The sequence below is a fragment of the Acomys russatus genome, chromosome 4, assembly GCF_903995435.1.
Source record: "Acomys russatus chromosome 4, mAcoRus1.1, whole genome shotgun sequence".
NCBI lineage: Eukaryota > Metazoa > Chordata > Mammalia > Rodentia > Muridae > Acomys > Acomys russatus.
This window is the reverse complement of record NC_067140.1, coordinates 42,980,035-42,997,848: the sequence shown is the minus strand read 5'-3', so window position 1 is coordinate 42,997,848 and position 17,814 is coordinate 42,980,035. Positions and strand designations below refer to the sequence as shown.

Genomic DNA, 17,814 nt, shown 5'->3' with positions numbered 1-17,814 from the left:
GCCTATGCCATAAAGATACTGGCATAGAATCAAAGTCAGGAAAATATGAGAACAAAGCAGTATCAGATGATAAAACGATAACATGCTTTTGGAGACTGTGATGGTTGATAAATTTCTTGTTCTCTGTTAATTTTCTCAGTCTTAGCTTCTTCATCTATTAGAGAAAAAAAAAAGAGGCAAAAAATACACCACAATTCAGATGATGAGAAATACCAAGGATTAACTCATAGTGGGCATTCAGTGTATTTTAGCTATCATCAACACTGCCTATTTTAAAGATACCCTCAGCATTGATCACATGAACAGAGAGATTTATCAAAGACTAAAATGTCCACTATGCCAGTGCAGTAGGAGAACAGAGAGCAGTTCATAGGGAGGAGCCTACATGCATGCTAGAAACTCTGGCTGCCACTCCTAACAGCAGAAAGAGAACAGACACCTTCAGTTTCCTGACCATTTTCATGAAAAGCACTTGGCAGTATCCTCTCATGGGTTGGGTTTAAGACAGACTGGCAAGCACAGACACATGCCTGTCCATTTCTTAGCACACTTCTTAAACTATACAAAGACTAACACCAGTTTTCCCACCGTGACCAGTACTATTTCTGGAGTCTCTAAGTCAGAATTTAAATGGTGATTGTGTGACTAAAGGCAGTTTATCTCACTCATTCAATCATTCATTCAAATATAGCTGGCATCATGATTGGTATCGATGGAATATTGAACATGATGGAGTCACTGTCCTTGGGGATGTAAAAGATAGAATGAAACAAAAACAGTATGAGTGCCTGTGGTTTTGGCTTCGGTTTTTGTTATTGCTGTTCTGTTCTGAAGGTTTTTTTTGTGTGTGTGTGTGGGTTTTTTTTTTTTTTTGGTGGTTTGTTTTTTCACCAGTGTGTGGGGTGTGTGTGTGTGTGTGTGTGTGTGTGTGTGTGTGTGTGTGTGTGTGTGTGTTGGATATTTGAGCTTTGGTGTTGATAATTGTTTTCTTTCAGGAAAAAGAAATGTCATTTGATATCCTTGGAAATTTTTGTCATATAATTAAGCATCTTTAAATTAACACTAGACTAAGGGTATATAAAATATTTTCATCTCTTGGAGTAGCAAAACAGCCAATCAGTGTTTCTTATCTTAGTTATTAGCATTCTGTCAGACTTGTACAGTAATGATTAGTTACCCTTTATTGTACTTTTGGCATGCTTCCCATGTTTAATTTCATTGTAGGGAAGGAACACATACTTAAGGAAATTACAAAAGAGGGGGAGAAGGTAAAATAGGGAAAATAATAGATTCAAAACTGATTTTTACTTATTGTTGTAATGATGCTTGTAAGCAGAATGAACAAGGACAATTTTAAAATTTTTTTTGAAGTATTTTATATTCAGGCTCACAACTTTAAATTTGAAATGTTTTATTTTGTTTGAACTAAAAATGATTTCTATAGCAACACAACAGAGGCTGAGAAGTATACTTTGAAATAAATGCATAAAAAAAGAGTCATAAATACCTGCTTAAAAGAACCAAAACTATTTAGCAAGAACATTATGAATGTCTTCAGACACATGTGCAGTTTTCAAGTTTTCCCTAGGAAGCTGTATTATTGCTCATAACTCTCTTGCTAGAATATAGTTTCACATCGGCCCAAAGACACTGCCCTAAAACGTTTGTGAAGATGGCTCTGTTGACTATGGTTCTTGTTACATACTGAACTGTGTGTGCCTATGGGCAGAGCCACTGCAGTGCCCTAGATCCCAGCATTATTCGCTTCCCACATCCCTGCTGAGTAGTTGTTCCACTCGCCAAGAAGCCTGTTAAAGAGCCCCCGAGAGCATGTGTACAGCCCTCCATGTGAATAGTTAATTGGTGAGGATGGCAAGATGAGAGGACAGCCGAACATGTGGTCCCTCAGACTCGGGCAGTAGACAGGCCTTCGGTGATAATAACAGCAGATGCTCCTGTTCTCACAGTTTGACTGGTCCAACTCTTGTGGAGGAAAAGTTATGATGAACTGAAAAAAGCTTATGTCTAAGAAAAGGAACTAAGCCCTCTTTAAATTCTTCTACATACGAAATTACAAGACTATTTTAACTTCAAATTTTTATGTATAAATCTATATGAATGGTGAAAATCCTGCAGTGACAGCTGCGTGCTTGTGAAAAATGAGAACCAGTTTGGTTTTTTTTTTTTTTTTTTTTTAGGAAATAAAAACTTAGTTTTGTGCCCAAATACAGTTTTGTTGGCAAAATTAAAAGAAAATAGATTTCCTGTAGCTTGTACACTTCTCATACAACCCATGACAGGTTAGCTTTGATTTCTATTTCTTTCTCTATAGATTAAAAACACTATGGCCTAAAACTGTCAGGAAATAAACACTGACACACTTGGTATTAAAATAGAAGGTTATTTTCCTATATCTTTGCCATAGCTTTCCTTTCAAAGAATATTTACTTACCCTTCCTTGCTGTTAATTTTTCAGGGTTGTCATAATCTACGCTCTTGAAGGAACTTTTCAACACAAACAGCCAAAAATGTTCCTTTAGCTGTGATAATGCAAGGATGAAAATCTCTTGCATTTGCTTAAAAACGTCAGTCAGTGCTCCAGCTGGTTAAACTTTCTTCCTCAGAGCAGATTGCACATGGGAAGCCAGACTGGGGCATGTTTTTATTTATTGTCATTGGAACTTGGTAACTTGATATCTGTCTCCAGTATTTTTACTACATAATTTCTGTCTTCCAGTGATATGTCTCTTACAGTTTTTTACCCCAGCTTCTCACTGGATAATGCTTAGCAGTGCTAATGGGTTCATACCAAAGAAAATGTATTTCCTAATTTTTAAAATGGGAAGAACCCTATCTCTTACAATGCTGAATGAGGTTTAAATTGTTATCTTAATTAACAGCTTTTCAGATTAGTCAATAATACTAATATATTTGGCTCTGAAGCCACTGATATGAATAGTGTAGAACATTTGTCTGTAGAGAAACTTTGCCATCTGTAATGTTGCATTCAGTACCTAAATTTGGGCAGCTAAACCATGCCAAGCCATGGCTGCCTTTACAAATCATGAATACGCATTTTGTAAGTGGAACCCAATGGTCTTCTGAATTTATCTCTGGTTCTTAGATAAGTAAGAAATAATTCTTAGCTAAGAAATAAGATGATAAAGGTGTCTGCTTCTAAGCCAGACAATTTGAGTGTGATTGCCAGCGTCCACCTAGAAGAAAGTGAGAACCAGCTTCTGCCAGGTTATCTCCTGGCCTCCACATGCATAGTATGTCACACATATGCCCATGTACATGTACATAAATCAATAAAAATAGATAATTACATAAATCAATAAAATAGATAAATAGGGACTAATGTAAAGAGTTAAATATAATTACTTGGTGAATTATCAAACATTTTTGTTTATAACTATAAATTTTTGGAAAATATTTTTACCTGTTATTGTTGTGATAGTCATTATTATTGGAGCAGATTTGTGTGTGTTCTTTTTAAAGGGACACTGTGAGAATTGGAGGCTAACTAGTTAAGAACACACGGCGCTCTTAGAACCTGAACGTGGTTCCCGTGTCAGGCAGCTCACAACTGTCTGCAGCTTCCGCTCCAGGGGCAGCTGACACCTCCGGTGTTCACAGACACCTGCACACATGTGTGCATACTCACACAGAGATACATGTAGTTGTCAATGCTCTTTAAAACTGTACTTTATTAAGGAGAATATTTCAGTATGAAAATTCTGGGAGTAATCTCTTGATCATAGTTGTCCATTACTAATAGATAAATTAAGCTAGATATTCTAGGTATCATTTTTTTCATGAATACTCTTAATCAAGATCTTGTCAGATAATAATCGACCTGTAATTGTTGTAGATCTTAATTAATCCAAGAGTGATTGTAGGAAAAGGACACATTTACAAGTTTTAAGAGCTCTTTTTTTCCAAATGAACTGAATCATATTCACGTCATTTAAATCTTATTCTATATGTGTCAAATTCTAGTAACTTTATATAAATCTAGTAAGCTGTAAATATAGTTTTTTCTTTAAGATAGCAATTAATAGAATTATATCAGCTCTCTTACTATGAGTTGGGATTCCTATAGTTCCCAGTTGTTTTCTGTTCAGCATGCATATTAGCAGCATCTCTTTTATTCTAAAACTACCGCAGCTTGTGTGCATCATACATGCCGTATACATTTAAGTGATTGTCTTGGTCAAACGTGGCTGAAACTTCCGTACTTCACTTTATCTGTAAGTTTCTGTCTACACAAAGTATCTATAACAGTACATAGAACATTTTGTTTTAATGTAGTTAATAGTAACAATTTTGTCTTAATGTTGTAAATAGTAACAAGATGTAGTAATCACCAGTCAGATTCCTATTGAAAAGGGAAAAATACCATTTAGATCCCTTCTTGTGTTTTGTTTAACCAAAGTATATTCAATACAACGTAAAGAAATTAATCATTTTGGGGGATTTTTCTTCACTTTCTCTAAAGCATTTGGGATGATGTTTTGTATTGTAGTTGGTAAGTAGTCCTGTAATGTTAGCGGTTATTAGCTAAAGGGCTGTTTAGGGCCAAGCTCAAATTCATCAGTTATATAGAGTGGAGTGTGTCATGGTATAGAGGGTGAGTCATTGTTGAGGCATATGGAACCTTTGGCTGCTGGACCACATCTTTTTTATGACGATCAGTGTCTAGGCACAGATATAGCTGTTCTGGGAGCAGAAGCAGGGAAGCAGCTGTGTGCTCAATATATGGGAATGGGTATAAGACAAAATGGGGGAGGGGCCTCTTACACTATTTTTACATAGTTTTTTGTATTTGAAAAAGAAATCGAAGTTTAATTGTGCATTTATTTTGTACATAAATTTATTAAGTCTTTTGTTCATTGTGTTATAAGCTATCTGAAAAATCCCTGTGAGAAAATGGAGAGTTTTGAATTATTTCTATTTACTTACTCAGATGTTTACCTTTCCAGAAAGAACACTTAGTGTCTTTGAAAAAAAGATAGTTATTTCTTAATAGTAAAACAAAATGTGCTCGCTACTAGTGATATTTTTCCGGCTGTTTAAGTACCAGGTCAAATAGTATGCCCTGATGTTATGTTTTAGCCCTTTGCTATTAATTACATCATTATTGTATAAAGAGTTCTAGCTCTTTTAATAATGTTTTCATACCCTATGCAGTTAATCTTTAATGTTAGGAAGTACAAAGGGAGAGATTAAATTAGCCTTGTAACCTCTTTCTCTTCCAGGCTGATGATGGAAAATAAAAGCTCTTAGCCACAAAATGTAACACTTAGAATTAATATTTAATTAGATCAGCAAATTGTACACTGTGGCTGAAAGCTTCCAAAGAGTTGTTAGTGCCACAATTGACCTACAGGTTTAATAATAACTCACTTCGAGAAGCAAGTGCCAGTTCAGCAGAGTAGAGCCACTAAGAAAGTCCTGGGAGATTAAAATCAGCAAACCAAATGGCAGGCAAGGATTCCTGGGATGGAGCCTTCTGGAAAGCTGGGAGCTGGAGTAGCTTTTACGCCAGGATTCAGATGAGAACAGTGGGTGAAAAAGCTGATCCCTCCTGTTCTGGGAGCTTCTGGTTGTAGGCCAAAATCTTAGAACAGATTTTTACTAAATGTTTTTGCTGAAGCTATTAACTTACATTGAAAACCAAATATCGAATAATTTTTCTGTAAAATTTAACTAGTTTTTTGTGTACTCATTAGTTCTTAATATTAGTACATAATATCTGTAAGTTCAGATCATTAGATTGTCAGATAGGTTTGGCGCTGTACGTCTATGCTGTTTTGCTGTGACATGCTGTTTCCTTGTTCCCTGTATAGTTGATTTATATGGTTCATTTCTATATTATTTCATTACAGAGCATTGCACTGAGCCAGAGAAAGACACTGCGAAGTCTATAGCCCAAGACTTTCTATTTAATTCATATGTGGGTGTATATAGATATAGCTATATCAAGAAGTGTTACTTAAAGGCATCATTAATTTTAGAAAGCTTATATAATAAAGCACGTCTGCATTTGCTTATGTTTATCATATAATTAAATTACAAGATAATAATTAAGCTTCCTGGTGAAACATTGGATTCCTGTATACTAGAAAAATTCATAGGCTGAAAGTAGGGTATTTGAAAATGTGTAGATCTAGAACAGAAGACTGAAAGGAGACACCTTAAATAATTTATTGCTTATATCTTAAATAATGAAAGAAAAGCTAGCCATGAGTTAAAAATCCAAACAGGTGAGGGCCTTGCCAGCAGAGGGAGTACTCCTGTCTTCTGTCAGGTTCCCATCACTTCCCCACCTGCCTCAGCCTTCCCCAGCCAGTCTCCCATCTGGACCTGGCTGTGGCTGCCTGTTCCTGATGACAGGCTATCATTTTTTGCTCAATATGGTATTATTCTAAGCTGATTTTAAACTTTAGTGTCTTTAACCTGCCACAGTAGCACAGACATTAACTGGACACTTTGTTTTGGTTATATCTGTGATTGCATTCCAAGGGATTTAAGTATAAAGAAGTAAAGTAGAATTCATCACTTGAAAGTCTCCCCCAAAACAGTTTTAAACACAAAGAGCCAAGTTATCTGATTAATTTCCATAATGTAAAATTAGATGCTTTAAAGTTTTGGGGAAAGCCTGAATTTGCTTTGAACATGATAGACTATTATTTAGTGTAGCCTACTTTTTAATCGTATTTTCTGCATCCCATTGCTAAAAGCCTTCAGCACATCTTCTGTTAATGTTTTAGAGAATACTGGCTAAGAAAAGGCAAGGCCCGTACATACCTCCTCTGCCAGTGTAAGGGAACGGTATTTCTAAAATCATGCTCTAAAGCAAATCAGGAGCCAACCTTTTTATAACAAAGTCAGAACACACAGTTGATAGATAAAACCCACAAAACATGTCACTTCACTGCCTCTTCCTAGTAAAATGTGAAAAAAATCAACAACTTGTTTCTTCTTTAAGCTGAAATACATTTGCCTTTGCCTCAGTTGTGAAATGTTTTAAGCTTTAGAGGGAAATGTTTGTTTTATTACTTCCTTGTATGAATGTTATTCTGTGATGATAGCAAGAGATAGGTTCCATTTAAATTATCTTATTTACAAAGTTTTTTTATATTCTAAAATAAGCTGTGCGCTTCAATAAAAGCATTAAATCTGTAACAATTAATTTAATAGATATTGTAAAATGTCAGTATAATTTTGTCAGATAAAATTATATTATTAAGCTACAAAGTAATGAACAAATTGTCAAAATCACTGTTTTACAGTCTTCATTTTGATACAACTGAACACATGAGAAATATGAAAAATTTCCTTCCTCAAATATCCCTAGATTTGCCCCTTACCTAACTTTAGTGTTGGATTTCATGACAAAGAACCATGTACACTCTTCAAAAAAAGTTCAGAATCCCAAGCTTGACTGTGGGAGTCCTACGTGCACGTGCACTCTTCCTATCATGTCCTGGTCAAACAGAAAGGACCTGAAATATTTCCTTCTCTTTAACTAAACTGTGCTGTGTGCAGATCTGACGCTCATGCTGTCCTCAAATGAGAGCCCTTCTCCCATATCCTTTGCCATCTTTCTTAGATAGTATAAATGGAGCAAGTCACGAGTTTATTCTTGAGACAATGTATGTGTGCTTTATGTCAATTAGTTTATTTCTCTGAAGTAACTTGGAAATTAAAATGCTGATTAATTAACTTTTTAACCCTTGAGTTAAAATATTTGCTAGAAATTATTCTGTGCTGGTGCACATTGTATTCTTTATGTAGTTGCGGTAATTAGCATCATCAAGTAAGGAAATGTTCAGGGTTTAACATACCCATGTTGCTTGTCAGTGCTGATAGCTGAGACCTTGTGTTAGAACAGTTGTTGAAGCTTTACATGACTTTAGTTGAATGTTTTATCTTAAAATTCCTACTTTAGATTTATGAGCTTAGAGTTGAAAGATAAATTAGCCTTGGAGAATTTGAAATTCCTTTAATGAATTTTATATCCTAAATAAAACTATGCTTCCATTTCTTAAAAGCAAACAGTCAAAACAGCACTCACCAGGTCCTTGCGAATCTAAAGGAAAATAAAATGACTGACAACTGAGTAGTCTCACTTGCCTTATTTGCAGCAGCACCTGATGTGCATTACGTTTAAATAAGTAAGAACTACACTGAAATAAGAAATTTTAAGGGCCGTTTCTGCAACTTATGACGACGCCATCTGAGATTGCCAGAAACCTCTTAAAACTCCTCGACACCAGCTCTCTTCCCCCTGGCTTTCCTCCTAGTCATGTCTTGGCTACTTTCCAGAGCTGACAACTTTCACCCAGGAGCAAAGGGAGATTTGTCTAGTATAAGAAGGATTTTTGAGTCATCCTAGATTCCCTATCCAGATGGGCAAGGAGGAGGGGTGGCAATATCATCGTACATACTTGAGTGATGCCATTATGGCACACATGCACTATAGCCATTAATTTAGTCATAATGGCTAAGTTCTTTAATGGCTAACTTGTTTAAATAATCCTTGTCTGAAACTTTAATTTAGTAATTTCAAAATTAAAATAGAAATGATGTTCAAATATGTGTCTTAGGACTTGATGCATAGATTCTGTCACTTCCTCATTTTCAACTAAAGGATAGGAGGTTTCACATCTTTGCTAATGAGTAAAGGTGCTTAGAGTCCAGAAGGATAAGAAATGTGTAAGTTCTATGTCAAGATCTCCACTCTAGTCACTATGCTAAAGATTTCTGAGCACCACTAGCCATATTATGATGACTTTTACATACAGTGTATTCCTGACAAACCGAATTGTGATTATTATGCTTTCAAAAGGTTTTCCAAATGCGTTAATTTGTTGTTCTCTTATATAAATTCATCTATCTTTATTTAAAAGATTGTTTAGTATTAATTCAATATGATGACTCGTAAGGCCTTGCTATAAGCATGGCTCTAAGGTAATATCAAATCAATGGACCATTTTGTAAAAGAATCTTGAGCATACACAAACAATCACATCTTTTAAAAAAGGAATAAGAACTGCATTTTCATGCCCACATATCTTTTATGTTCCTACAAATAGCTAGAAATTCAATGTGTTTATAATAAAAAATTATAAAAAATAAAAGTTATCTTAGTCAGAAATGTAGATGTTATTCTTTTATAATTTTCCATTACTCTTATTCTACAGATGTTTTTAGATATCTTATAACTTCCACAATTAGTCTGGTTAGCTACACTGTACCAACTTTTACAGAATAGCTGTGCTATTAGCTTACTACCAGAAAATAGAAAAGTCACTGTTAAATATAAAATCTTTTATGGTAACAGTATAATAAAATGTTTTTTTCTTAGCCTAAAGTTCCATAAAAACCTTTTTAGATAGATATTTAGTTCACAACTAATAACAATGGCACAAGTATAGATCTTAGAAAGACCTAAGTAAGAATAAGTTAGTACATTTCTGAGAAATTTTGAAATAAGGATGTACATGCTGTTTTATATTTAGAATTTTTTTACTTTTCTTTGGTGAATATAATTTATCACTTATAAACTTCTTAAAAAGACCTAAAAGATTGGTGTGTGGGTAGGTGTGTGTGTATGTATGTATGTATATAAAATTATAGTCTTTTAATGGCTTGTTAGTTAACCTCAGGGTTAAATGAAAAAAGAAAAGAAAAGAAATAACAGTGCTGGGTTAGTCATTTGAATACACAGCACCTTTTTACTGTAAGGATTAGAATGGCAATCAGCCCATCTTTAAACCTTACAGTTCTACTAATCAGATCACTGAGAAGACTCAAGTTGATATGCCTGAGATCTTGAGTTCTAACAAACTTAGATATTTAGACCAAAAAAAAAAAAAAAAGCTGTTTTTCTTATTTATAGATAAAAGTAAATCTGACCTTTTTGGTTAAGAAATACTGTCAGTAGCCTTGATAAGCGCTTGCTCATCTGAAGGTCCGTGACATGAGTACTCTTCTCAGTTGAACGTATACTAAAAATGAAATGATCAGAGCCTGCTGGTTATTATCCAAGATTCTTCTTGATAGGGGAACCACATGGCTTTTCTTCATCCCCCACTTGTCCTCACCCTTTACTACCCACGCAGCCACACCCCGCCCCCATCCCGACATTGTTCAGTACTCAGCACAATGAATCATTTTCAAGTTGACTCATTGTGAACTGTCTCCCAGCTGTTGGAATGTCTGGCAGACATTTTTGTTTGGGTGAAGAATAACTGGCTGAAACCCAACCTGGATGCGCTTGATATAATGGTCTTTGGCTAAAGAAATATTGAGAGGAACATGTTTCTGGCCTCTGAGGCCCCTGTTATTTCTGGAGCAGTACCATCCCCTGTGGCACAGCACTGAAAGTAAGGAATCAATCTGGATTATTTTCTCACCATTGAGTGAAGAATTGCCTTAGGAAAAATAACCATTTGCAAATTTATATGTATTTTATAGTATGTCCACATAATTCAAAGTTTCTTTAAGATAAGACTGTCTCCTTTTGAGAGCACAGATTAGAGGCTGACGTGCCCTCCACACAATACGCACTCCTCCTCTGGAGGAGCTTCGAACACTGCCTAAGGCGTGAGCCAACCAGCCATTCTAGCAGAGTGTTTGGAAGCTGCACTTCCCTGTGAGTCATATAGTCTTGGTGTTCCCTCTTACCTCTCCAGTTTCATCAAGGCATGTAAGGAAAAAGAACAGCACTAAACCCGCAGTCATCGTAAAGCTTTTCTAAAAACAAAAATCTTCGTGGTCTCCCCTCCAACAGAAGACACAGAACCAAGCAGGCCAGTTTTCTTGCCTGCCTTATATCTCCCATCCTTTTCTTCTAAAATTAGTTTATAAACTAGTGGATCTTGCTAGTATATAAAACGACAGTTTCAAAATTCCACAAATAATGATTTATCTCAACAAATCTGTATCTGTAAAACAAAACTGACCTGTATTGTTACATAATTAAAGTTTTTAGGCTTTATCACCCTACAAGGAGTACTGAATTTCCATGAAGTAAAATAGTTGTCAACAGCTGGCTAGTCAGAGGTTTTTACATTCCTGGCCATGAACTCTGGGTGGTTTTGAGTCATTAGTACTTAGTAAGTGGGCATTCTATGCTGAGAGCCATGCTAATGTATTGTTTGAATCCAGCACCAGAACATTTCCCAAGCTGTTCTATTTAGCATTGTTGGATTCATCTCGAGCTGGGTTCAGGAGGAAGGTGTTGGCCGTTGGTCAGTGTTAGTCACAGTTTCTTTGCCTTTGTTGTTACTCTAGAGCCAAAAGGCCGCATCTGGAAAGGGACACAGACAACTCCAGAACTAACCCTGTCACAGCCCCTAGCCAGACCTCCCGCTGTTTCTTCTGTGCCACGGGAGCTGCGCTGTTGCAAGGCTGAGGCTGGTCCCAGCTGATTGTGGCAGTGGGGGTCTTGCCATGCTGTACATGGTGCTGTCCCTTCTTTTCAACCCCGCTGTCTGCCGAGTTCTCCGGTGGAAAACAGGGAAGCCTTCCTCATTAGGCCAAATGAGCAATAATCAGTGCTTTCTACCAAGTATTGCCTTACCTCCAACTCTTTAAAATTAACACAGAATACCTATGCAGATCAGACATTCAACTAGGAGACTATTTCATGTATTTTTCAGACCCTAGTACTTTAACTTTTACTTATTAATGTTTCTTATCTACACTACGATTTATATTCAAGGTGGTATAGTGGTATTGTGTAGATGTTTTATTTTGTAATTAATTATAAAATGAGTATTCCAATTCTATGTTTTTCAGAGTAAAGCAATTACTACTCGTGTGAGAAATTTATCAGATACAGTAGTTGGTCTGGAATCTTTTATTGGATCAGAGAGAGAAACCAACCCATTGTATAAGGACTATCATGGTAAGCATCATATTTACCATAAAAAGAACGTGTCCTGAGTGCTTCTCATACCCCGGAAAGCATCCTCCTGGTCGGATTAGAGCATCTGCTATAACATGGTGTGAATTTTATTCCACTGGTAAATATTTTCCCTTCCTGGCTAGTATTCTATCTCGGCCATTTGTCAAACTACGGTTGCAGATTATGATAACTGAAAGTAGTCGAACCCAAGGTCTGAAGGATTGTTCTGCCGATGGCTTAACATTTCAATGAAATCAGTCATGCATATTAACCATGTTTGAAATAAGTATATTACAAGTATCCCTAATTTTAAGATCCAAACTATGAACTACTTCTGGTTGTAATCATTTTGAATAGCAAATAGTCAACCTGTAAAAGCGTAGCAGCATTTCGGTGATACATGCAGGTATATATTTTATAAAACTAGCTGCTAGTTATAAAACTAGCCCTAGACTGAGATGTAGGTCAATGGTAGAGCATTTGCTCAATATTCACAAGGCCCTGGGTTCAGTCCCCACCACTAGCACCTTAAAAGGAGGATACATATTAGCTTGTCACCTGACATATACCCGGAAGAATTGGCTGGATATTTTACTATATTACAGTTTTAGTCTGGTTTGGTTTTGACGGTGGAGTTTGAACCTCCTGACTTATATGTTCTAAGTTACATTATCATTTGTAAGCGTTTATTTATAAACTTACTGAAATTATGTTTTATATTCTAAATATGTATTGGTTAAAATATTTCAGATATTGAACTGTCATTCTTTGTGCTGAAATATCTGAATGAGTAAATTATTCCTCATATGTAATGAATAATTCTACTTGTAAATGCTCTTAAAATAAGAAGGACCTCATAATAAAATAATTAATGAACTATGTAAGGCCTCCCAAGTTAATAATTATCTAACAGGCACATGTACTGTTAGGGAAAAAATGTGCTGTCCTTATTTCTAGTTTGTGTGTTTTACTAAATAAGTATGTAAGAGATATTTAGGTGTTAAGTGCTATTGTCTTAATGAGAAGTAGGTGGTGTATGTGATCAAAATACATTCTATGAGATTCTCAAATGAATTATTAGAATATTATATTTGAAATGTAAGCATTTTTCATTTAGTGAATTACTTGGCAGAAGTCACTTGTAAGAGTGAAATTCCTGAAGGTTTATACCCTAAACACATGTACACATTAGTGAGCTACACACACACACACACACACACACACACACACACAGGCAAGCAGGTCTGTCTACTCCAATCTGACATTTGCTGTCTCTGATCCCATGTTCAGGGATCAGTATCCCTGAGATGGTGTTTTTAAATATGAGCTGAGTCAGGCAAAAAGATGTGCTGAGGAACCTCCCATGTCTTCATCTGTGGGAACTGACCCCTAGTTTAGTCAGAAACTACACAAAAGCCATCCAGTGCCTTGTCAGGAAAGATTAGCAAGTGTTTCTGCTGATGAGGCCCAAAGCTCACGGTTTACCTAGCACTGCTGCAGAGCTTCTAGTGGCCACATAAGGGCCTAACGTGCCATGAAAATCAGTGTTTCCGGATGGCATATAGACTAATGTTTTATCCTAGACCATGCTGAAATGTTGTTTTCTTCAGAGGTTTGCTCAATGTACAAAATGAAATGCTTTTTATTGGTGTTTTGAAGGTTATCAGTAACACAAAAGCCTTGTTTTGTGGCTGCTTACTGGTGCATTTAATAAAATAAAGTTCACTTAGTGGTGCTGTGGGCAGCACGCAAGGTGATAGCCATATTTGCTTACTGTAAATACGAAGGAGAATCACACGCAGACGGGCTGTAGTTTTGACAAGTATTAAGGTCCCTCTTTACATCTGTACTCCAGTACCAAAGTGCAATTAGTTTTCCTCGCTCAAGGATTTCTGTTTATCTTATTCTGCTTGATCACTTGAGTCTAATCACACCATTTGCTTCACTGCTCCTGGTAGTCAGCTCCAGTTTTAAGGGGAGGATGCATGTGTGTAAATTTACAGATTCTGCTGTAAGATTCTTTCATTTATGCCTCTGATGACAGCACTTAAGGCTTTCTCTTTTACTTTTCTTTCCATGAGGTTTGATCCACATACGGAAGATTCCTCGGCTTAATAACTTGACTTGTGATGAATCGGATGTCAAAGACTTAGCTTTTAAGTTAAAAAGGAAGCTGTTCACCATTGAGGTAAGAAAGTTTCTATGTTTTAGTTTACTATCATAAAGTAAATGGTCCCCTCGCGCCTGCTTTTCACTCTAATAAAGCATCTAACATACATTTCAGGCTACAAATTAAGTATCTTTGTTATAGCAGACTAATTTTTGTTATATTTTCCTCTATTTTAATCATGTATTATTATTCAAGTACAGCAAAAAAAAAGTCTTTAATAGCTATTAAAAATAAGCTCCAAACTCAAATAATGAATGCAATGTGTATCTCCAAGGCTTTCAAAAGCATTTAATTAAATGTTAATGAGCTCTGCTTACTGTGTGTGGACTATGAATGCTACCCACAACTGTGTATGGATAGCAGGCTTCATCCCTGCTTCATAAAGCTTCGTCTGCTTGTTTGTTTTCTTTTGTTTTTAGTATTAGGGATAATGTTGAATTAAACAAAGTATGAGTTATACTAGTGGCTGTAAGTATATTAGCTGAATTTTTGTTACCTTTTTGCAAGCAGGATGACAGAAAGCAATACAAAAGAGTTATTTCAGCTTAATCTTGCTAAAGAGCAAATGAACGTGGAACTATTAAGCAATTAGAGTTGATATATTTATTAATGAAGTAAATGTTCAGAGAGATGGCATTTGGATGACATGATAGTTACCAATATAGATGGTGCAGTTTTTGGTTTTTTTTTTTTTTTTTTTTTTTTTTAACAAAGACATAAAACAGCCAAACTGCCTTGACAAACCATTTCGTTTAATCTCCTTTCAAATGAAAAGCTCTTAAGCAGGCCACTTGTCTTAACTGCTTGAAACCATAAAAAGAGAGAATTACCACCAATAAATTAGCATATTTTTAACTTCATCACCAAATGTTGGTCAATGTAGCTTGGCACTGCTTTGGTGTTTGGGACTTCACCCTTAAAGTGACCACTGTGGCCCTTCTTTGACCCTCTGCCCTCTTTAAGCTGGCCACTTGATAAGGGAACTTAATGGCTCTCTCTCTTTCTCTGTCCCTTCACGTTTACAAGTAGCACTAACCTATAAATCATCATAAGGGTCCTATCCTGTGACAAATTAATGTGCCCTCCTCCTAATTAATGGTCATCAATGTCCTTAATTATCTAATCCTATTGAGAGCAGTTAATAGTTAATCAGGCAGCCAGTTCTTCAGGCAGGTCATCTCTGCAGGAGTGTTAGAAGTTCCTCATCTGGGGAAAACTCCCTTCAAAAGCCACTTAAAGCCTCAAGAGGAGTGTGTAGAAATAGTGACTCTTGAGCTAATTTGCTTTACTTCTCAAAAGAAACCATTGAAATGGAACCCAAGACTGTAACTGTGCCAGCGTTGTTTCAGCTTCTCTGATGGAGTACTGAGTGACTTACAATCTTTTAGAGAATTAGATTTTAGTTCATTGTCTGGCAAAAGTATGCTTGCATTTTTAAGTTAAATTTATGCTTCAAATATAAAATTTTTCCCTCTTCATGGTACTTTCCTAGAAATTCCAATATTTTTTTAAAACCAAGTCTAAGATAGTATTTCTCTTACATAAAAATTAAACAAGAGTTACTCAGTGTAAAAGTTATTGTGCCCAAAGTAAGATGTCATGTACTGTTGCATGTGACCTTCCTCACAGCTTCTTCCCAGGGCCTAGGAAGGGAAAACGCAGCACCTGTGAAAATCAGGTGAGGCCACTCCTTTGAGTGGCACTGTGTTCTAATAGAGAGTGCTGACTAGCCACACAGACTTCTTGCTACTCCACAAAACTAAAAGAATCGTAATTGTCACTTTGTGGTTTGGAAGCAGTATTAGGAAACAAAACAAAAATAAAGTCACTTTTTCAAGAAGTTAATCAGTCAATCAAATCCTTTGTCACTTTGGTTTGATCTAATCAGTTAGGATTTGGGGGCTTATAAAATAAAGATTCAGGTAAAAGCCATTTTAAGTGACAAATCTGATAGAAGTACATAAATCTTTTTGACATTCTGACTTTTTTTTTTTTTTTAATAAAATGCAAGCTGTACTCCTGAGAAGTCTGAGGTGGTAATGCCCTGGGCTTTGATTCTGGGTGTTATTCCCAGAAGCAGAGCCTGGCTTGGCGGCTAAAGCACTATCACTGCCCTGACTCCACACAGGCAGATGTACTTATTACATACTGGATGTACCTGAAGTCAGATGAGCCGCAAAGGAGGGGTGGATGGAGACAAGAAGCAAAGGAGGGGCGGGGTTCTGTCAGAGCCTGTTCAGCCATTGGCCTTTGTGTATGACAGGTGAAGCAACTCCGGTGTATTTTCCTTCTGGGAGTACATATATCAATATGTACTTCTGATTCAAAAGAAATCATAACAATAAATTATTACAATATCCTGTAGCTATCAAGCTGCATAAATTAGACCCTTGTGAGAAGCACAGCAGAATCCTATCTACCGTGCTGACACTGTAGCTCTGTGTGATGACACTGCAGCTTAAATAATGATCTGTCATGTCCTGGGCAGATCTATATATGTGTTGAAATGTATACTATATATAGGAGCTATAAATGGAATCTTTAAGTGGCCTAAGTAAATCAGCTTTATGTACCAACCACATAAACCCCACCTTCTGGGATTTGTAGTTCTGTAGTGGCCTAAGCACTAAGCTGAAATGACTATTTAACTTATGATCTTTCAGTGTGGCTATTTGTTTTTCTTCTATAATGTTGGTATGGTTATTAACTAACTCTTTTTTTTATAACTGTGAAGCACTTATAATACATAGTTCGTAGAGCTGGAGATAAAGCTGCACTGAATATGATGATGAGATAGAAACATTTTACATGAATGAAATCTATTTCAATTGTGTATCTTCAGCCTTCGTGTTCTACTAACTTACTTGTCTAACAAGTGATGGTAAATCATTACATTAGTTGCAGCGTCTATAAAATTATTACAAAAAGTTTTCTCAGAATGGGACAGTTTTTCAGCTTTAAACATCGAAGTTTCTAGGTTCAAGTTGGGAACTGAGTTGTGCTGAAATTCACAGAAGGTACATCCTGTAACTACAAATGTTCACTAAATCAATAAATAAATAAATAATAGTGTATCTGGGTCATATAGACTGAGTAGTGAGAGGAGGCTGTCAAAGCAAAACGAGCTTATTCAAGACTGCCTTATGGTACCTGCACCCAGTTCCAAATATGAGTCCACCATACCTCTCCAATCACTAAGACTTTTCTCACAAGATAATTAGCCAACCTGTTATCATAACTAGCTATTCTTGGCATACTTACTGAATAGATTGATTCCTAACTATTAATACCAAAATTGCATATGTTGTTGCTGTAAATTAGCTTAATGATGTGACAATAATATAGCTTGATGTAACATCATAGAATTATCTAAAATGTTTATATTTTGCAAAGTATAAAATCCCACAGGCTACTAGTCATTGTGATAATGTTAGCAGTTCAGATTGCTGCACAGTATTATTAACTCTAGATTTACTTTCTACGCCTTTTCCAGTTTTTAATGACAAGTAGGAAAGTGAAATATTAATATACCCAAAGATGAAGAGAGAGCGGGGAAATTTGCCTCTCAATTCACAATGATGTTACTGAAATAATTGGAAATTCTATTAAGTAGTAGTATCATGGGCCATAGAGACTAATACAATTTTCTGACGATAACGTCCATGATAAATATTGGTTACTGTTTAAGTTAGCTTGTATTCATAAGTATATTACCAATGTC

General features: G+C 36.0%; 1 protein-coding gene across 1 annotated transcript in view; it reads left to right on the top strand.

Annotated features, from left to right (window-relative positions):
* The window catches only part of Elp4 (elongator acetyltransferase complex subunit 4), a 216,433-nt gene that overhangs the window by 90,640 nt on the left and 107,979 nt on the right, over positions 1–17,814 (top strand). The window contains exons 8-9 of the mRNA XM_051144289.1: positions 11,815–11,923; positions 14,005–14,111. Coding sequence (XP_051000246.1) covers positions 11,815–11,923; positions 14,005–14,111 — 216 coding nt within the window. The remainder of the gene's footprint in view (positions 1–11,814; positions 11,924–14,004; positions 14,112–17,814) is intronic.